The sequence below is a fragment of the Notechis scutatus genome, chromosome 2 (assembly GCF_049901735.1).
Source record: "Notechis scutatus isolate UNSWTSFEM ecotype Mainland chromosome 2, rNotScu1.2, whole genome shotgun sequence".
Lineage (NCBI taxonomy): Eukaryota > Metazoa > Chordata > Lepidosauria > Squamata > Elapidae > Notechis > Notechis scutatus.
Window position 1 is genome coordinate 106,833,194 of NC_142010.1, and position 21,646 is coordinate 106,854,839.

The following is a 21,646-nucleotide window of genomic DNA, read 5'->3' on the forward strand; positions in this document are numbered from 1 at the left end:
CGCTGGTGTGCGTGGGAAGAGTGGGTGGGCTTTGAAAGAAGGTTACGCTTAGGGCCGCGTATATCCAGCAGGGCGGCCTGGGAAAGGCAAGTCGTAATTCCGGGCAATGGAGGCTGCTTGTTTTACTTCGCCTCCTCGCCCGGGTGCCAGCAGGCTCTGGAGGCTTAGCAACTTGATCATGGCCGTCTTCTTCGGGCTGGCTGGAGCCGTTCAGGTCTGGCTGAGTGTGTTGAGAGGGACAAAGGGTGCGCGGGAGTTGGGCAGGCTAATCTCCGGAGTAGCGCAGGCCAGAACTCAGTGGCCGAGGGACAGAACCTGGAAGGGTCCCGAGTTGGGGAAAGACTCGAGTAATGGGGTCTCAAGAGAAGGCAGAGTTCTCCCTTCACCCGATCGTCTACCGACTCCAATTGGAGTGGTAGGAAGAGGCGGGAGCAACTTTAAAAGCGTAAACAGTCAAGACTTCATTCTGAGAAGCATCACCCGTACCTGTAGTTATCTTGGCAACAATAGGAAAGTGGTTTGCCAAGGTCTCATTCTGAGATTTTTTTCGATGTTCCAGTCTATTCTCTAACTTTGGACTTTCCCCTGACCTTAGCTGCTCAAGGTAAGGGCCTCTCCCCATTTATCCAGCTGACACTACCATTTTCTGTCTTCTTTTGCAAGAATTGGCTTTACTTCCTCTCCGATCTGAGAGCAAGGCTGGAATGGCCCCAAAGCAGAATTTTTCTCCTTAATCCAACACTCAAGATATGTAAAAGCTCTTATGCTTCTTACCTTGGTGATGGATCTAGTGGCCAGTGGACATATTAATGGAGGATGGGCGAGCTGTTTTCAGTCTAGTTTCGAATCAGCCTCTTTTGCCACTATTCTGCTATTTTATCTCTATCCACAATTTGGCAAGTGAAAAGTCCTGAAAAAGTATTTGGTGTGTATTCTTGTTAAGAAACTATATGGAAAAAGTCCTTGTGGTCACCAAGTTTTAAGCACAACTTGAAAGTGATTTGATGTTGCTTTTTAAAGTAAATACTACAGATGGAGCCACCACTGAGTTGGCATCAGTCAGGTTTGTCAAAGGTGCACACAATTTAACTGTAGATATATCAGCCCAGTCTTAGAGGTTTGCAGTTGCTTTTCAGTCCTCATGTAGTTTTCAAGAAATAACATTTGTTCATGATCTTTTATCAATGAGAAAAGATCCCTAGTAAGTTTTCCACAGATTGAGCAAGGAAAGCTGATAGTGACTTATGGTTCATCTTGAGAGATTTTGATTTTATGTGCCATTCAATATCAGAGCCTATCAGAGCCCTATAGCAATTATTTTTGCTTTCTTTGTTGCAGATCAATGACCCTGATCCTGGACTTTGGATAGTGAGTATAAATATGGTTTTGTCCCTTGCTGTGCTATTATGTCCTAACATTTTTACTGAGGTGGTACTTTTTAAAATCCTGCTTTTATTAAGGTGCTTATCAGACTAGGCCTGTTTTCCTTAAGATCAGCCATGATTGATTAAATGCTGCCACCTGCTGCACATAGAATAAATACAAAACTGGACCTAAAAGCAATTAATGATGGCATCTGGGGGGAGGACTTTAAATTGCAGAATATAGTTTTTCAATTACTGTACTGAAATTTCAAATTAAGTACATGCCTCTAGTAAGTAAATAGATTTTATTTACTATAAAAGGCTGCTGTACATGAATGAGCAAAATTTGGTCCTATTGTGCACTTGTAATTGCACTTTTGCTGCCATTGCTGAACAATTTTCAGAGCTAACCCTTTGTACAGCAGCCTAATGTGGAGCTTCCTTGAGAGTTCACAGCTGGTATACTGCATCTGCTTCTAATGGTACAAATACTATGGAGTGAACTTGAATTACTAATAACAAAACTAAACATAACACCTAAATTACAGTTCTTCTGCGTGCAGTTTACTTCTCCACATACACTGATTGTTTCCCCAAGTAAACAAAATATTCATAAGAAATAATTTCACTTGTAATCATCACATTCGGCTTGGTAGGTCTGTTTGATGGTGGATGGATGATTTCTTTGGCAAATCATTTCTTTTTGTGAAATGTCAGTGGTTTAAAGCACAATGGAACTTTTTTTTTTTTTTTTTGCTATTCTAAGGTCTTTATTCCTTTGACAATAAAATACAGCTTTCCTATCTCTCCTGAGGATGCAATTTTGAGACTTGTTTATTTATCTGGTCTTTGGGATTGAACACTTTCCATTTTCCTTTTTTCTAGCTTCATTTATTTACAAAATATATTTGATATATCTCGCTTTAGGTTGTGTACTCTGTGCCAGCAAGTCTTGCACTGGTAGTAAGCCTTAATCCATCAGTTACAGGTATAGTATTATTGGGCAAAAGTCATCACTCTTCTAATGATAGATTCTGGGTATTCATCTCCTTTGCTTTTTGATAATTTAGCAATAAGCTTTATTGCTCCATCCAACTAACTAAAAATTGTTAACTACATTCTTAAACTATGACTTTATATTTGTAAAATATTACTAGGCAATATACTGAACATTGAAATCATAAAATTGTATAAGGGTAGTACATTCTTCCATTTTTGGTAGATGCTGTTTGGAATATAGTTGATGGTTATAATTATTTATAACTCAATTCCTTTTCTTGTCTAAAAAAAATCTTCACAATTGTGATATTGGAAACTGTATAATTGGACAAAGAGACGGGGAGTTTAGATGTTAAATCACTGCTGGCTTTTAGCTTAATCGATTTTATGGAATTTTTGTGAGAAAAAAAGGCAGAGCCATGAATAGAGCATATTTCAATTCTTTGGTTGAAAAGGCAGAATATGATAGTAACATTTTAAGCATTCTTAGATATGCCTAGCATTCTACATTATATTGTATAAACCCATGTGTTGTTTAGCTACATATGCTTGCATATATATTATATTTATATGTTTTAATCAACATATTCAAAGTCAATTGAAATCTATCATTTCTGATATTTTCTTCTACCCTTCTTTCTCTTTTTGGAATGAAGAAACCTACCATATGCTGATTAGGTTCGTTGAGATTTCATAGTATATGGTCATTTCCTTATGTGTTATCTGTATCTAATGTGGCCTGTTAGCTACTCTCTCTTTTCAATATCTCCTATATTTTTAATTTTCAAAATACAGCTGTTTTAGATATCTTAACATGCATGAAAAATGCTGCTTCTCGTTTGATGATTCAATTTTATGAAATAAATCCCAAATCTAAAGAATTTTTTCTCTGTAATTGTTATTTGAAGGCTCTTGAAGAAATTGATCAAGACCAAATGAATTCAATGTGCAAATTCCATTGTGATTTGTACAAATAACTCACCACATTTTCCAGATAACATTGTGTGGAGGAGTATATCAGATCTACATTCAGCTGTTTGTGTTGTGGGTTCTGCTGCGTTGGGATATTCCTTGGTTACTACTGCTCAAAATAACATCTTGCACGAGGAAGAAGGCAGGTAAGTAATGAGATCTTTTCTGCATTAATTCATATTTTCATGATCATCATAGCTCTTATCCTTAACAATTGTGAGACCCTTAAGCTACCCTAGATCTAAGGAATTAGAATGATTTAAAGTTTTGAAATCCCTAGAACAAATTCCTGAGACACATCATATATTTTGATGTGCCAAGAAAATTAATAGAAAGAAATCGTAGAAAACTTTATCCTGCAATCTAAGCTTACTAACATTTGATACAAAGCATCGAACATAGTCTGATTTTTTTAATGGTGCACACACATATTTTTCAGGTTTATCTGTAGTTGCTATGTAATCTAGTTTTTTTATCTTTAAGAAGAATGTTATATTTTATCATGAAGATGCTGAATGTAACCAAACTACAACCAATCTTATTACAATTGATGTATATGTTTTAATATAAGAATGTATGACATTGATTGGATAGTGCCCAAGTCAAGTGAAATGCTTATACCTCGTCTAAAATGGAAGTACCTTGCATTCTCTATCAAACTGTGACTTTGATAGGATTGTGTTAATACTCCCAACTATTAACGGTAAATTTTCCTCAAGTATTTTTTTCATTTCTTAAACTGCAAGTATATTCTTTTAGTAAGTATGTGCTTATTCAGTACTAACAGAGTTAATGCTGTTGTAACTATAAGCAAAGACTTTCTTTGCATATAGTTTATTTTCTGGGATCAATTTTGTGTAACTTACAGTTGTATTTGATTAAAAACAGGGAATTATTTGGTCTGGTGATTGTTACTGCCTGGATGAGCCTTTGTCGTAATTCAGCCAAGTGAGTCTTTTAACTTGCCAATTCCAGCTTAATAATACATTGAAAACTTGTGCTTACCCTGACAAATATATTATGTAATCAAAGGATATGCCAAGGATGGCTGATTTTTGCTGTCTTGTTATAGTTGGAGATGAAGTTCTTTTAAAGAGAAAAGCAAGTTATTTAGTCCTTGATGTGTATTTAGCATAGAGAACTAAACTTTGCTCGAGTAGTTGAGTGGGGAGACGGGAGTTCCAGTTTAGTGGTAGAGTTGACAGTCCCAGTTGTGGTTACTGAGGACTATCTGTATAACTTCTTTATCAATTCCAGAAGTCATGTCAATGTACTTTTACAAAACCAAGAATAATTCATATTTCTGAGTTCTTGTTAATTGGGTTGAATTGGATTGTATTTCAGCAAACTCTGCTTGTTTCTTTCCAGAAATTCCCTGGGTGGATTTCACTTGGTCATGGCAATTTTCCTCTGTCTTTCTCCTTTTGTAATGTGGCTATACATCTATGTGAATACAGAAATGCGAGTATCATGGCCATCTCACTGTAAAACTGTTATTTAAAATATTGGAAAGCATCAAGTGTCTTCATTGCTTCGGAGGTTCTCTACTGATGCCAAGTGAATAGGAACCACAATTAAGGCAAATGACTTCCCATGAAGAACAGTTTCTCTAAAGTGCTTCTGAAGACTGAAAATTCAGACATAATTGAAAACTGAATTCTGTGGACTATGACCTCCCCCCCCCCAAACTGTTTTAAAGCTAGTTGTTTCATGGTTTCCATTTTATTAATTGTGTGCTCTTGATAAATGCAAGGGTTTGGACTGAATAAATCAAAGTGCCTCTGTGCCTCATGTTGAAGCCATGGGACTGAAGCCAGACATTACTGGAAGAACTATATGTTGTATATAATTATAAAATGTAAATAAATATATTAATACTTTGATAAGGATGTATCTGATGTCTCTGAAATTCTATCCATTTTTCTCTACATGCATCTGCACTATTTAAGATGATTAACATACAATTCTTAATCCATAAGAGAATATCATATTCCACTTAATGTCATAGATTAAAATTTGGAAAAGCGTTTGATGTAGTGCTGGGCTCATTTCTCTCTAAATTATTCTTCATAGAAGCTGTTTTAATTTAAAGCCTATGTGTTTTATAGAGCAGGGGTCCCCAACCACCGGTCCCCGGACCGGGACCGGTCCGTGGAACAATTTCTACCGGGCCGCCGGTTTGCTGGGTGCCACCATCTTGTTTTGATGAAAAAGTGCTTCCGGTGAGCTTTTCCGGGTAGAAAGCGGCGTTTGGGTGCTGAAAGAATCCTCGCGCCTTAGTTTCATCGAGGGGGGGGCGGCTTCAAACAAAACTAAGGCGCGAGGATTCTTTCAGCATTCATGGCAAGGTGAGCCGAGCGACCGTCCTGAAGCTGTCGCGAAGCCCATCGACACAGGTACAAAGGAGGAGTCGAAGGTGGCGGGGAGAAGCGGGGGACGGCTGGCTGGCCGGTCGCTCGGCTCGCCTTGCCATGTGTGCTGATGCCGGTACCGGGCCGCGGATGATTTTGTGATGCCGGTACCGGGCCGTGGCACAAAAAAGGTTGGGGGCCACTGTTATAGAGGGCCACCGTATCTGGACTACACATATTTGGATAACTATGAGATTGCAATAGACCTAGAAAAACTATTTTCTGCTGCTCAGCATTGTCTGGCTTTTAGCAGCTCAAATATAGTGATTCCAATACTGATGTGGAATAGCAAGAACTTCCATTGTTAGCACTTTTTGTGTTTTGGTCAATAAATCCTTGCATCTAATTGTATGTAAATAGTTCTACAACTCATTTTTAATTGAACAAAGTGTATGAGTTTGACAGTCTCATTCTCCATTCTTCTATTTGCAAGAAATTAAAGTATCAGTTTCTGATATTTATACTTCAATATTGTTTGAATTCTGTCCAAAGGAAAAGCTATGAAGAATTACCACTAGAACTCTCAGTCAGAAACTTATTCTTCACTGAAAGTGGTTGTATCATTTCAAGGGAGAGAAAAGAGAGAAGCACAATGGTAGGAAGTGTTTTAAATAGAACATTGTTTTACTACAAAATTACAGATGTCAATCCAATTTATTTATTTTTCCAGTCTTCATATCAGCAAACAGAGCTTCCATTCAATTTCCATATGAGACTTAAACTTGACAGTGAATTCTCCAAAGCGGAAACGTATGAGAGTAAACATTTAGCAAATGGTTATTACAACATACTATGAGATAAATTCAGTTTACCGGGATCTTTTGTTGTTGTTTTAAAAATTAAATAATGTATTTCATAGCTTTATTCACTATTGAATATTAAAACTGTGTTTTATTTAAAACAGTTGGAAAAATAGCAATTTCTAACCCACACCAACACAATAGTATTTAAAGTGAAGAATTGTGTGGATGATCTTTGTAATACATCTCTCTATCTGGAATTCTTCCATTTCCCTTTAACACCAGTCTGTCATTATAGACATAGATAGTTCCAAAAGCATTGGTTTCTGGAGGAGTTTCTATAATCCCTTCAAGAGTCAAGTGATGGACTCCATGAAAATCTAGACAGTAACCACCATAATGAAGATGACCTGCAAGAAAACATACTACTGAGCGATGTGAATAAATGACAGCAAGGGCATCTTTATAATTCCAAGCCAGGCAAATACTGCTTGTGCAGTGTGGGTTGATGGGTATGTGTCCTGCAATACAAGAAGAAATGCACTCAAAATAAATGAAATACCATGATTTTTGTCCACACATGAAATCTACAATAGTATAACATTCCCCAGGACTTAACTAAAATTGGATACCCTTAGCTCAAATCTTAGTTCCTTATGTAAACTTGAAAGCTGCCAATTCTTAAACTGCCTTCCAATTTGTAATATGGGAATAATACCCAAATAGGAATACTATTATGGAATACTAGAAGAATAGAATTCAGTGTAGGGATATTGAAATCACAGGAACAAAACACTTGCCCTGAGAATATTCAGAATTCTTCAAAAATCTGATTGACAAGTAAATGCAGGAATAGACATATTTTTTACAATTTACGTTGTAAATACTGATTTAAACTTCTAATCATTAAAATGTTTAGAAGAAGCAGAATTGGAAAATTAGAAGTAATTCGGCTCCTTTTCCAATTCTCCCCCCCTCTCCCTTCTTTTTGGGAAAGCTTTGATTGCAAGATGCAAAATAAGAAATAATGCAATGTATGTTCATTCTCTCTTGGGTCACAGTCTGCTGTTACGTGTCTTCATTTAGGTGCATAAAATCAGTTCAAAAAAGAATTTCTCAGAACTAGTAATATGGATGGAAGTGGAAAATTGTTATTTCAACTGAAAACAAAACTCAGCTATATGTTTAGGTCTGTGTCACACTGTTTCAAGTCAGCAGCCAAATATTCGGTAAGTGCAGGTAGATGATTAACAAAAATAATTGTCAATGATTTTATGTACTATGTTGATTTTAATGTCTTTAATGCTTTCATGTATTATGCTGTAAGCTGCTCAAAGTTGTTGATTACAAGATGGGCAGCAATTAAATTTTCTAAATAAATAAATACCTATTACTTCCTTTCTCTTACTTCCTTGAGCCGTGATGACGCAGTGGTTAGAGTGTAGTACTGCAGGCTACTTCTGTTGACTGCCTGCTGCTTGCAATTTGGCAGTTTGAATCTCACCAGGCTCAAGGTTGACTCAGCCTTCCATCCTTCCGAGGTGGGTAAAATGAGGATCCAGATTGTTGGGGAGCAATATGCCGACTCTGTAAACCACTTAGAGAGGGCAGTAAAAGCACTGTGAAGTGGTGTATACAGTAAGTCTAAGTACTATTGCTATTCTCTACTGTGCAATTCCCAGGGAGGGGTGAGAGGCAAGCCTGCCCCCAATTTTTCCGATATGTTCTCTCTGCCCCTTTAACTATAATTGTTGCTGATGTCCCAGCAAAGTGTATTCCACTGGTCTGCTATCTCTTGATCTTTCCATCTCCTTTCCTTTCTTGAAATATTCAAAGCATACACAGTTCAGTTCAGGCAGCAAACACACCAAACCAGCAGAGAACACATTCTTAGTTAGAATGGTAAAACCACAGATATTAAGACTAATTATTAAAAATACAGCCATACCTGCAATCACAACTCTCTCTTGATTCTCATCAGCATAGGTAAGAACTTTATCAACCCAGTCCAGCTGGTCTTGACTGAATCCACCATTGAACTGTACAAAATTGCATTCAGCAAGCCCTGTAAAAAAATGATGGGAAGTTATATAACAGCAACAATTTTTATTAAGGTCATGTATCAGTACCACAAACACGCAAACAATATTTTTAGTTTGAAATGCACTTTTTATGAAGAATTAATGAATAATTGCCAATTCCAGAAATGTGTGTTAAAAGCAAGGTATCCCTCGCTTTTTTAAAGGATCAAACTAAGCCTAGTAAGTGAAGAAAATGGAATTAAGAGTTTCCTGGAGGTAGAAATATGTCATTGTCTCTATTGATATTTTAATCAGGTTACATAAAAAATTAATAAATTATTATGTAATTGGAAACATATTAATACTGCAGCAATCATACAGAACACATCAATGTTTGTAGGTAGTAAATTCAGCTCTACCTCCCCTTTCCTAATTAGAGATTATATAAGTGTCATAATACTTTATTGTCTAGCTTAATTTTGTGGAACTTTCTGTGTGAAAAAGTTGAAAAATGAAGATTCTATGGGGTGATGTCCATGTCCTATACTTTAAAGGAATATCAAGAAAATAAGCCCACTTATGACTCTGTAGTAAATGGGTTCATGTTAAGATTATCATAAAACTTGGTATTGACAGACTTAACATGAGTCCTAAAACTCCCTAAAAGTTCCCTAAAAGAATAAATGAAGGTATTTTCATATTCGTTAATAGCAATTTTTTTTCATCCATACAAAACCAGCTCTTTCACAGACCATGACTGTAAAAATGTATAACAATTATGTTCAACAGAATATAATACCTAGTGGACTATTCAGATTTTCATTCGGATTTTTGTCTTGTAGCAGCCGTAGAGATTCTTTATATTTTTTTGTTGATGTTTCCCTCCCCAGAATACTTAAGTCGTATGCATCAAGAAGAATGAATCGAAATTTAGGCATTGGAGAAAATTGGTAAGCATAATAGAACTCTGTAGTTGGGTTTTCTGTGGAGCTCTGTTCTCTGACAAAGTTATTAAACAAACTTTGGTCTTCTAAGAACTTGGTATTCAATTCAGATTCCATAAGATAATTCCGGCTGAAATTATACAATTCATGATTGCCCCATATGTGATGGACTGGTGCACTGAGTTTCTTAAATTCCTTCATAACTTGTTGCAGTGCTTTCTCTGATGTCTTATGTTGGGCATTGAAGCCATCAATGATGTCTCCAAGCTGTATTACAAACTGAACCTCAGTTCGATTCCAATCGTCAATTGCCTTCTGGAGACAGCATAGGCTATGCTTATAATATCTCCTATTGAATCCCAGGAAATCATAGCCATCCTCTATATCAGCATATTGAATGTCTGCTATGAGTCCAAAGGAGAAAAGCGCTTCCGACGTTGTTCTTGTGGATCCTGCATCCATTTTGCAAAAAACTCTTGCTTAGAACTAAGGGAAGGAAGAAAAGAACAGATGAATTGTTTGGATGGTAAATCTGCTGAGATAACATGTAAGTCTGTAGGAATGCTTTACAGTTTTTGATAGACCTGATGATCTTTTCAGCAAATTGTATTTCATGAAGATAGAACATATTTTCAATGGCACAAATTAAAACTGCATTCATGTACAGTTCTTTTTCTCCCAGATTTATATAAGTAACTGCTTGCAATCTTATCAATTTGTATTCTGTCAACCCAGTAGTTTAGACTGGGAAAACTATATTCAGCAGAAGTCTACATATACCTATTAAGAACACAACACTCTCACTATTACTACATGGCCAAGCTAAGAAGCAGTACTATAGGTAGTTTAGTGAGTCATGCCTGATATTATGACATTTTTGCTGTAATTAAGTGAATCATGCAGTCATTAGAAAATATGACTTCTCCCATTGATTTCGCTTGTTAGAAGCAAGCTGAGGTGGGAAAAAAATGAAATGTTGATTTTGTGTTTAACTGATTAGATTTGTTGATACAGAAATGGCTAGTTTATAATAATATTTTCAAGTAAAAAGTTGGAATCTTAATGTTATTATATTCTGTAATCGGAAATCAATTATTTTTTCTTTCTTTTTTTCCTTTTCTACACTTTTCCCTTCCCTTTTTCCTCCCCTATTTTTCATATTATTTGTTTTTGTATTTTATATTATAGACTAATTTTAAAAAAAAGAAACGTGGCTTCCCCCATTGATTTTGTTGGTTGGAAGCTGTCTGGGAAGGTCATAAATGGCAACCATGTGATCTTGGGACACTGCAACTTGTAAGTACATGCCAGTTGCTAAGTGCCCAAATTTTGATCACATGATTGCAGGGATGTTTTGATAGTCCTAAGTCAAAATCATTTTTTTCAGGATAGGAGCCCTAAAAAAGATCGAAGCCTTGGACTAGTCTGGAAACCCAAAGCTGTACATTATTCTGGAAGAAGACAATAGCAAAGTATTATTGCCATGGATATATTCATAGCATGAATCTCTAGCAACTGAACATAATTCTACTTCTACCGTGGGTAAATACACATGTATGCAGTCTTCATGTATGCAGTCTTCATTATCAAAGCCTGGGGTTGCTAATAACTTATAGCTAATATGATTGCATACTGTCATGTTATGTCTTCCAATATAGTACCATAGACAACAACATCTGCTTATTCCAGGTCCTTGGTAGACCAGATTGAGAGGTGGGTAAAAATGCCAAATTCAGTACATCTGGCTGACTGTATGACTGTTATAATAAACCTTTAGATATATGATGTTTTATTTATTTATTTATTTGATTTGTCAATTGCTTACAAGATAATAGGTATAAGTATAAATATGAGTAAGAATACATGAAATGGATACATATAAGAAAAATAAAAAGAAACAATAGGACAGCAATGGTATGCATGCCCCCTACAGACCTCTTAGGAAAGGGGTGAGGTCAGTAAGTGGTGACATTCTAAGGTTAAAGTTTTTGGGGTTTGGGGAAAAAACCAGAGTCAGAGTATTCCAAACATTGACCACTCTGTTGCTGAAGTCGTATTTTCTGAAATCAAGTTTGGTGTGGTTTACCTTGAGTTTGTATTTATTGTTTGCTCTTGTATTGTTATGGTTGAAGCTGAAGTATTCGTTGACAGGTAGGACACTGCAATGTATGATTTTATATACTATACTTAGATCAGACTGAAGGTGGTGTAGTTCTAGTTTTCTAGGTCTAGAATTTCATCATCGCCAGATGTTTTCATCAATGCCAGACAAGCATAGCCATGATGAATGAGGATTGTGGCAATTGTAAGTATCCTGGGAAATATTAGGTTGGGTGTTTCTTCAAAGAGATCCCAAACCTAGATTTGTTGTTAACTAAGGAACTTTTCTTCCGTTTAACTCTTTTCCTTTTCTGCAACAGAATAGGAAAACCCTCTGGGTCAAAAGCGCTACAAATTACTTACATTTTCCAAGAATGAACCTGAAGATTTCCAACTAGCCATCCGCACATATGTTTCGGTTAGTCTTGCATTTCAACCTAAGCATGGTTACTTTGGATGCAAGCGATCTGTCGCGCTCAAGTCGCTTGACGTTTCAAGCTGTGTTTCTTTTTCCCAGTTAAAAAAAAGGTATTAAAATGCCGACGGAAGTGATTTCATTTCCTTTCCTTCGCCATAGAGCTATGACTATAAAATCTGTATGTAGCGTAGCGAGAGCGACTCTTAAATGCTGCAAAGAGATCGTCCCCGGTTCTTTCCCTTCCTGTGATCTCTCTCTCTCTCTTTCCGATCGGAAGTGGGCGATTGGTAAATTGGGTGGGAATCGAGAAAGGCTAGGCTTTAGCTCGCCTTCATTTGTTTCCACATGCTTGGCAGGTTGGAAATGGTGGATGTAGCTGGTTTTTTTTTACCCCCACGCTTTCTTTTTTAAGTTGAAAAGGTGACTTTTTCCAATATGAAAACGCTTGAAAAATGATCTGGTAATCCACTTGTTTTCACACGGAATGAAAAGTTGGGATTCCTCCAACTTTCTTACCAATTTTATTACTGTTCAAAATAATTTAGAAAAAGAAGATCACCATCCCACTAAGAGAAAAAGAATAATAATAAAAAGCCTCGACTGATAATTTCCAAAGACGCCTTGATTCCTTTGTCCGTCTATTGTGATTTCGATCAGACAGGCGAACGAGGAGCAGTAAGTACTTCCACAAGGGCTGAATTTCAAAAGGGCCGGCTTCTTCATGCAAACCATAGGGAGCCCCGTCCAACCCTCGAAGTCTACGGGACGCCATGTGACAGTCTTGAAGCCAATGCAGGGCCAGGACGCCGGTCTGTCCCGGAAATTCAAGCCGGGCGTGCTGTTTCGTTGACTCCGGGAAGGGAGGATGGCGGGAGCGATGCGGGTTCGCCTGGTTTCGCTCGCCCTTTGCAAGCGTCCAATGTTTCCACCGTGTTGCTTCCTGCGCTGCTGTCCGGTCCGGTCGCTGGTCATCCCACCCCCGATCAGACAGAAGGGCTTCAAGAAATCTGGGGTGAGGCATTCCGGCTGTAGAAGTCAGGGTGGGAGAAGCCGATGGCTGCTGCGAGCTCTGGATCGCTGGGCAACGGGGAGAGGCCTTCGCTTGGGCACCTTTGCGCGCAACCTCAATCTTAAATCAGAATAGATCTGGAAGAGACCTTGGAGGTCTTCTACTTGTACCTCGAAAGCAGAAGATCCTATACTATTGCAGACAAATTGCTGCCCAGTCTCTTCTTAAAAACCTCCAGTGACCAAGCACCACAATGTCTGAAGGCAAACTGTTCCACTGGTTAATTGTTCTCACTGTTAGGCAGTTTCTCCAGGTTGCATCTTTCCTTGATTAGTATCCATCCATTGAATCTTGTTCTGCCCTCCGGTTCTTTAGAAAATAAGCTGATCTCTTCTTTATGGCAACCTCTCAAATACTGGGACACTGCTATCATGTGCCCCCTAGTCCTTTTCTCTAGCCAAACCCAAATCCTGCAGCCGTTCTTCATATTGTCCTCACTGTTCATTGTTAATTGTCCTCACTTTCTCGGCCAAAGAGGATGCTTCGGTCGGGATCTTGGGTCTTTCTGAGAAGCTGGAAAAATGACACTTGGCCGAATCGCCTCTCTGGCTGAAGTTGCTCAATCCGTATGAATGTGAATCGGTGGACTTACAGGGGCCGCTCCGCCTCCTTTCCCTGTGTTGCCTTTGGTTATCCTCATACAGGCTGAAAATAAACCGGGTCAGCCTGGAATAGGGGAGAAATTTAAAAGCGTGTGGAGAAGTAAGGATGGACCATGAGATGTCACACGATTACCGCTGGTATGAAAAATGGGTTCAGGTTGGCACGAAACAGAGATGGTATTCAGCAGATTCTGACCAGTTCTGGAGAACCGGTAGCCGAAACTTTGAGTAGTTCGGAGAACCAGCAAATACCACCTCTAGCTGGAGATTTTCCCCTTCCACACCCATCAAGCCACGCCAACAGAACCGGTAGTAAAAAACTTTGAATCCCACCACTGGCACGAAAACATTTATTTATGAACATTTTGTGTTCTCTTCTTTCCCAGTAGCCAGTAACTTGGAAGAGTTTAGCGGTCACGGCTGTGATTGGAGGAGGGTTGCTAGGGGTACTGAAATATTTGAAGAAAGAGAAAGAAGCAGGTGGGTCATTCTATTGTTTTTTTTTTTAATTATTATTGCCGTGTAGAGATGGATTGTGCAAAGAATTGCATATATGACCAGTAGTGACTGTTGGGTAGTTTTGATTTTTTTCTAAACTGGTTGTTTCCAGATGAGTTGGGTTTAGCTAGGAATTCTGAGAGTTGTCATCCAAGCACATGAAGAAGTGGTACAACTAAGTGTACATTTTTGATAATTATAATTGTTCCTTACTACCCTGAGATATGTCTGAACATGTGTCATGTTTTTTTTACTTCTGCTTATTGTCCTTACCTTAAATTGATTTGCGCATATATAGGTATCGTAAATATTAAAGTTTTTTTCCTCTTCTATGTTATGCTAGCAATAAAATATCTGCTATGGTATAAAATTGAGATGCTGTAACGGTTGCTTCAAAAATCACTAAAGCAGCTGAAACAGTAAATGTACAAGCATTTATTGAAATGCTATCAGGAGCTATCTTACTTAAAGCCTTTGAATTTAAATACAATAGGAGAGAATACAAGTGATCTTAAATCATTTTCTTCGGAGATTTTGAAAGCTACTGGAAGCTTTTATGCCCAAAATAGATGAAGCAAAAACAAACCCAAAAAGGTTCTAAGAAGAGACACGTTTTAAATTGTCTCTAAGATAGGAAAAGAAAAGATGAAGAATTAGGAATGTATGTGTAGGAATTTGTGTTGAAATCTTAAGATTTTCTTCCGTTAAGGCTCTAGGCAGATAATCTAATTTTGTGATCAAATTTTAGCATTGGAGAGAGAGAGTGTCCGATCCATTGGAAAGCCTTTGTTAGGAGGCCCTTTCTCACTTGTTGATCACCATGGACAACCGAAATCAGACCGTGATTTTCTGGGCCAGTGGGTTTTAATCTACTTTGGTTTTACACATTGCCCTGACATTTGCCCAGAGGAACTGGAAAAAATGATACTAGCAGTGGATGAAGTTGGTAAGTAAATCCTGCTGAAACCTGAACTTTTAATTTGATTGGATTTAGCACCACCCAACTCCAGAGTTACTGCAATAATTCTCTATGTGAGACAGTCAGCTTATCCTTTAGTTGACCAGGAAATGACTGTGACTCTGGATTACCTTTTTATGATTTGGGCCTGTTTAAACTTCCTCTTAACCACAGAGCTAATGGAGAGCGGGTGATGGGAGAGAGGTCAAAGTAAAGGAGGAAAGGATCTGTATAGAAAGGTTTTACAACCAATTAAAACTTGGCTATATTCAGAAACATGGAAAAAGGGAAATGTATAGTATAGGAGAGTAAAGATGTTTAGAAAGGAGCCCATGTTTAGAAAGGAAAATCTCTGCATAAGAAACAGCAAGAAAAAGGAATCATGTTTACTAGTAAAAGGAGCTCAGGGTGTTTTATTTGTCCATAAAACCATCTTACAAGAGCATCTTCTTGTAGCTGGATTGAATTAAATTGACACTTCAGCAATTTTTTCCCCATCTTGGTCACTAAACTTTTCAACTGCATCCTTCTGCTAGTTTTTGCTTAGACTTTAATAGAAGCTTAAGCCTAATCATTGCCAAAAGCTCAATATTAAATGGAAGAAAAATCTAAGGCTATCCACTAACCATAAAAATTCAAACGATCACACTAGTTTTCCACATAGATTTCAAAGATGTTTAACTCCAAATTTACTCTATAGGTCATAAGTTGCTCAGTCAAATGAAATAAATATTTTTTTTAAAAAAAATGTCCTAACTAGTGCACAATCATTTAATAGCAATAGTAATAGCGTTTAGACTTATAATACCCCTTTATAGTGCTTTACAGCCCCCTCTGAGTGTTTTTACAGAGTCAGCATATTGCCCCAAACAATCTGGGTCCTCATTTTACCCACCTAGGAAGGATGGAAGGCTGAATCAACCTTGAGCCTGATGGGATTTGAACTGCCAAATTGCAGGCAGCTGATAGTCAACAGAAGTGACCTGCAGTACAGCACTCTAATCAGTGCCCCACCAAGGCTTAATACTAATTGTAATATGATCATAAGGCTACCATTATTCATATAAATTATCCCTGATCCTAATGCTCTTGCTATTTTTGAATCGAATTTAAGGAAGTCTTACTGTAATCTCACTCTAGTGCCAAAAAATATTTACCCCAAATTTGGCTGACTGCTGACGTTAGTGTAAGACTAAATATAAACTCAGCATAATATTATTCATCACATTTATTTTTACTATAAACCATATGAAATTTAAACAAATTAAATTTACTAACTTGATAGTAAGAGTTAACCTAACCATAAAGATTTCCCACTATGAATAATACAGTAGTAATTCTCAGTTTGATAATACACCTGATAAACAAAGGTTAGAACTACTCTTAACATAAAGAATTCATACTCACCATCGTACTGGGTTTATCATGGATGTCGGTGTATTCTAATACTTACACTAATGTCATGGTAATATTGAAACTAACTTTACTAACTAATATCAGAGCAAGACTAACAAAGTCTATAGCAACACACCCTCATCTTACATTTTTAGAATAGATTCCAGGAATTTCAACGTTAATCTCACTTTATCACCTGTGAAATATTTGCCATATGCTTTGCTGCAAACCTTGATCCTAACTTCAATTAAAATTTAAGTCTAACATAAAAATCATTCAGATTTTGCCTTTTATCCTACCTTTTTTTGTACATTTATCATACCTTTTATTGTACATTAACTATAACCTTTACTTTATACCATAACAACATGTTACCTAGCCAGTATTGTCAGCATTCAGTTCAAAGAGTACAGTGCATTTGAGACTACCAATATCTGTAAAAAATCATCCTCATTCTGTCCTTCATCCAGTATTTTATATGAGAATTCAGGGAAGATAATCATATCCCTAAATTCTGCTTATCCCTTAAGGCCTGCCCGAAGTGGACCAAAATAAAAAGTTTAAATCCCCATCTTGGGAAGATGACTATGTATAGGCTTGAACAGATTGGGAAGGGGTACAGAATGTATTTGTGTTCAGGATTATCAAGCGTTTTAATCTAGGGGATTAAATTAAAATCTTGTATATAAAAACAGTCTTGAGGCTGATTGCTTGGGGATTAAGTATCATCTTTTATCATGACAGATAGTATTGCGTCTTTGCCTAATGTCACTCCACTCTTCATCACCATTGATCCAGAGAGGGACAATGAAGAAGCCATTGCCAAATACGTTAAAGGTAATCTTAGCATTTCTTTTTATTAAGCCATCTGTACTGTCTCCATTTTATGCAATTCTGGCCAGGTTCACTTTTTAACCCCCTTTTAATGCATTGGATCTTATTGATTTTATTTATGTTTCAAGAGTTTTCACCAAAGTTGATTGGATTGACCGGTACGAAAGAACAGATTGATCAAGTGTCTCGAGCTTATCGTGTCTACTACAGCCCAGGTCCCAGAGATGAGGATAATGATTACATAGTGAGTACATTTTCCATGTGTTTTCCCATCAATGGATAAAGGTTTTAGCCTGAGAGAGAAGTTTTATGGGTCACTGAATCAACAAAATGTGAATGAACAGTGAGCAAAACAGCCCTAGAAGTATACAAAACATTGGAAAACATTGGGAGGGGAGCTGAGAATGCGTGGCTTACAACTGAGCTACTTTTCTGAATGAAGTTGACAAAATGGATCTAAATGGAAACATCAGAATGATAAAAGGCAATTATCATAGAGAACATGGGAAGCGACTATATACTTTGTTCCGAACAAAAGATTTTCTTTGTGAGAAGATAGTATTTGGCCAAGCAATTTTTTTCTGATTGATAGGAAGCTGCAGTTTTGTGACCTTCCTTTATGTTGAGGAACATTTGTTGGAATGTTCTTAAACATGAGCAAGAGAAAAATAAAATAAAAATGAATCAGAAAAGACCTTGTCATCAGTAGAACTGAAAACATTCTTTGATACTGAGGTTGGTTTCGGTATTCATAGCAATTTTTAATAAGGGCGTGTTGGGAGTTGAAAAATTTAGTTCAGGCTTGTGTCTTTATGCTTGCATGCCTTTGAATCTTGGTAACTTCTGGTACAAGTCTTTGATTTTTTTCTTGGCATTAAGTTTTTGAACATGTTTTCTAATGTATTATAGAGTTGGATAATTGTTTTTAAAAAGTGAAGACATTTTAGAGTATGGCTCAACTCCTAATAACTTTGGTGACACATTGATGCAACTTTAGCATACAAACCCATTGTCACCTTTGGCGTTGTTTCAGCTTTTCAGTCCAACTTGGACTGATGGTTTCTCATCCAACTGCTCAGCAGGCCCACTGGTGCTTAGCTTTTGAGCTTGGACAAGGCCAGTTATCTTCCTAAGGAAAGATAAAAATGGATAAGTATCAGAAGATAGACAGGAGGGGGCGCCAGATAATAAATGTCAATGGCCATAAAAGGCAAATGCCATATATAGAATAACTTTTAGCCTTTTAGCCTGTTTGGAGTTTTTTATTAGCCTAAATATTCATATGCATACTTTAAAGTATAAATCTCCAAGGTATCAGTTGTGGGCTCTAGTATTCACTTGATTCACTTTGGTTTGCCCAAAAGGAGTAGTTTGTTCATGAGCAAGTGGTATTTTATTTTTAATTTTTTTGTTTTTTAAAGTGGCTTCTTGTTGCTGCTCTTGACCTGACCCAAGAAATTCAGTACTGTTCTTATGCCTTACAAAACATGTTGAATTTTTTTTCTCATACTCCTCGATTTTTACTTAATTTTTAGATGAAGGGGAAAAATTGATTCTAGGTAGCCTACTTTTCACCAAACACATAGTAGGACTTGTGTTCTTTTGTGGTCTTCTTATATAGGGCTTGGCTGCTTTTGTGGTCTTAATATCAGATATATGGGGCCCTGGTTTTTTAAAAAAATGTATTCTCACATTTACTGCTGAAGAAATATATATTTTTGGTACTTTCTTGACTGCCTATTAAAGACTTTATTAGAAATCTAGAGCTGGGTAATAATTCAGTTACAGAAACAATTTAGTGCTTAGCAGAATTATCTAATCTCAGAATTTCAACCTTATCTCCATCTCCTTTGTGTGTGTGTGTGTTTTTTTGCAGGTGGATCACACTATCATAATGTACCTTGTTGGGCCTGATGGCGAATTTGTTGATTATTTTGGCCAAAATAAGAACAGCATTCAAATTTCTGCCAGCATCCTAAAGCACATGAAACAATACAAGAAAGAGTAAGGGACTTAGTTTTCTGACTAAGCAAGTTTAAAATGCAGCTTGTGACATTGATTGGAGGAAATACTCACAGAGGTGGTCTGCTGTGGTGTCCTCTTAGTGCAGTTGAATTTACTAAACCTGTACCTACAGATTAAGACTCAGTTCTGAAGAGAAGCTGGATGTCTTTCACCAATGATACTTCATCTGGATATGCCTTAGCCATACAGTGGCTTGTTAATGTTAATGTTGATGCAGATTTACTCAGAAAGAGCCACCAAACATAAACCACAATGAGAACTTCTTCATGAGAAGTTCTTGTTCTTGACCTGCTGAAGAGCACCTGTTGAACTGACCTGTACTGAAGATACGATTGGGATTTATCTTCTCTCAAGTTTTTTGCACTCCTCCTAGGAAGCGGAGCTTCTGGTCCTTTCTCAATGAACATTTCCAGAGTGTCCCTTTTCATTTTTTAAACATTCAGTAGTTTACAATATGGCTGCTATTAAGCAACATGGCAGGATGGGAACCTTCACTCTAAAATCAAATGTGGCGCACAGATGATGAAATAAAGTGAAAGAAACTTAAACTGTGTTCTTGTCTTAAAATCTCAAAGGAGATGAGGTATAAAACAGAACCTGTGACTAATTAAATTAGATAACTATGAATAGAAGGCAAATGTATCTGTATGTGGCTACATAAAATAGTTGTCCTTTATCATCCTCTCACTTAGATTGAGAATTAAAATGTTCATTGATTCATTTTGAACAGCTTGTATCCGAAAAGTCATTCCTTGGGAAAGTACCCAGCTAGATTTATTTTCCTTCAGACAGGCATTTTCATGTAAGAAGATTCTCCTAGAACTGAAATATCTTCTGTGAAGCCAGATGGGGAAAAAGTGACACTCTTCTTTAATCTAAGTGTCCATCAAGAATTTCCTTGGGTCAGCTTGCACCAAGTGCTTTGGGGACTTTGATAGAATTTAAGCCTCATTCTCAGCTGTTAAGGATTGTTCCATGCATAGATGGCTCTTCTCTCTACTCTGTGTGAATGTGGGAGTGAGAAGGATCAAGAGTTAGTAAAAAAATATATCAAGGAGTCAAGCAGAATATTGTTTTAAATTCCTTTAGTTTTCTTGAAATGATGCTTGTGCCTACATTCCAGATAATAATAAAATAATAATTGTAGATTATATTTGTCAACCGCTTACTGCTTGATATCAGTTCATTAAAAAAGACTCAAAATTTTGTGGATTTTTTAAATCTATAGCTCCCAAATAATGTAGCTATTTAAAATATTAAGAAAAACACAATTGTTTATGAATGTGTGTTTTTTTCTGGTTTATTTATTGCTCTAAGTCAAATACTGGAATCAGGTTGGATTGCAGAAAACAAGTTCACAGTTGGATAGCTAAGGCGCAAACTGTTTTGCAAATTTTATTCAAAGTGAGAACTATATGATGTAAATTCTTGTTGAGCAGGTAAGGAAGAAGCTGCGCTGCAATAAAGTGGTTATCAAGGCATAATTAAATGAGTTGTATTATAAATTAATATTCAGCAGTTTGAATAATTGACTTTATATAATGTGACCTTGTATCTAAAATGGGGGTCTCCAATCTTTACAGCTTTGTGGACCGGAGGGGGGAGGGGACAGGAGATGGTTCCACATAAGCAGCGGGTACACACATTTGCAGTTCCAATTCCACAAGCAACAGGTACCCACCCTTTGCATAAATGGAGCTGTGAGTGCCTGCTGTGAGCACAAATGGAGCTGCAAGCACGAGCACCCCATCCTTGGCACAAATGTAGCGGAACATGCTCACCTACCTGCAGAGCCCGATTCTGGGCCATGGCCCAGGGGTTGGTGACCCTTGGCCTAAAATATGACCATGTGTACTAAATGATGTAACTGTATTTTTTTTTATCTTGATATATTAGGCTCTAGTAGAAGCAAAATTAACTGAAATTTGGTTGTATCTATATTTTTACCAGAGATTTGATGTAACAATATGAGAGAGTCAGTTTGATCTAGTATTAAGGCATCAGACTAGAAATGAGAGGCGATGAGTTCTCTTACTGTGTTTGGCATGAAAGTCAGCTGGATGGCTTTTGGGCCACTAACTTTCAGCCTGTGGTGTTAGGCTTGAGCGACAAGTCAGTTGGTCAATTCTTGTCGCAACTACTGGATCGATACTCCGTTGATCTGAAAAATGTGGACCCTGCACCTGCTAGATAAATGCTAGCAAAAAATGATTTAACAATATGATGTATATATTTCAGCCCCAGTACTTAGACCACGCCAGGAAATCTCACAGGAAGGCTAACGCTACTTTTATGG

The 21,646-nt window shown here is 37.3% G+C and overlaps 3 protein-coding genes across 4 annotated transcripts; 2 read left to right on the plus strand and 1 right to left on the minus strand.

Moving 5' to 3' along the window:
* The first annotated feature begins 8 nt into the window (after positions 1–8).
* TMEM220 (transmembrane protein 220) lies at positions 9–5,228 on the plus strand. Of its 2 annotated transcripts, XM_026667594.2 has the most exons (6): positions 13–214; positions 1,339–1,368; positions 2,292–2,352; positions 3,358–3,481; positions 4,224–4,283; positions 4,704–5,228. In XM_026667594.2, the coding sequence occupies exons 1-6, from the start codon at positions 107–109 to the stop codon at positions 4,834–4,836; spliced, it is 516 nt and encodes a 171-aa protein (XP_026523379.1). In that variant the 5' UTR covers positions 13–106; the 3' UTR covers positions 4,837–5,228. The 2 variants fall into 2 exon arrangements, with proteins under 2 accessions (XP_087810079.1, XP_026523379.1); XM_087953953.1 differs by lacking the exon at positions 4,224–4,283 and having other exon boundaries at positions 9–214.
* Positions 5,229–6,381: 1,153 nt separating this feature from the next.
* ADPRM (ADP-ribose/CDP-alcohol diphosphatase, manganese dependent) lies at positions 6,382–12,085 on the minus strand. The gene is made up of 4 exons (XM_026667592.2): positions 11,915–12,085; positions 9,307–9,937; positions 8,435–8,551; positions 6,382–7,007 (listed from the first exon to the last, which is right to left on the minus strand). The coding sequence occupies exons 2-4, from the start codon at positions 9,911–9,913 to the stop codon at positions 6,694–6,696; spliced, it is 1,038 nt and encodes a 345-aa protein (XP_026523377.1). The 5' UTR covers positions 9,914–9,937; positions 11,915–12,085; the 3' UTR covers positions 6,382–6,693.
* Positions 12,086–12,111: 26 nt separating this feature from the next.
* Positions 12,112–19,898, plus strand: SCO1 (synthesis of cytochrome C oxidase 1). The gene is made up of 6 exons (XM_026667593.2): positions 12,112–12,981; positions 14,030–14,120; positions 14,887–15,084; positions 17,236–17,328; positions 17,454–17,569; positions 19,202–19,898. The coding sequence occupies exons 1-6, from the start codon at positions 12,835–12,837 to the stop codon at positions 19,331–19,333; spliced, it is 777 nt and encodes a 258-aa protein (XP_026523378.1). The 5' UTR covers positions 12,112–12,834; the 3' UTR covers positions 19,334–19,898.
* The last annotated feature ends 1,748 nt before the right edge of the window (positions 19,899–21,646 follow it).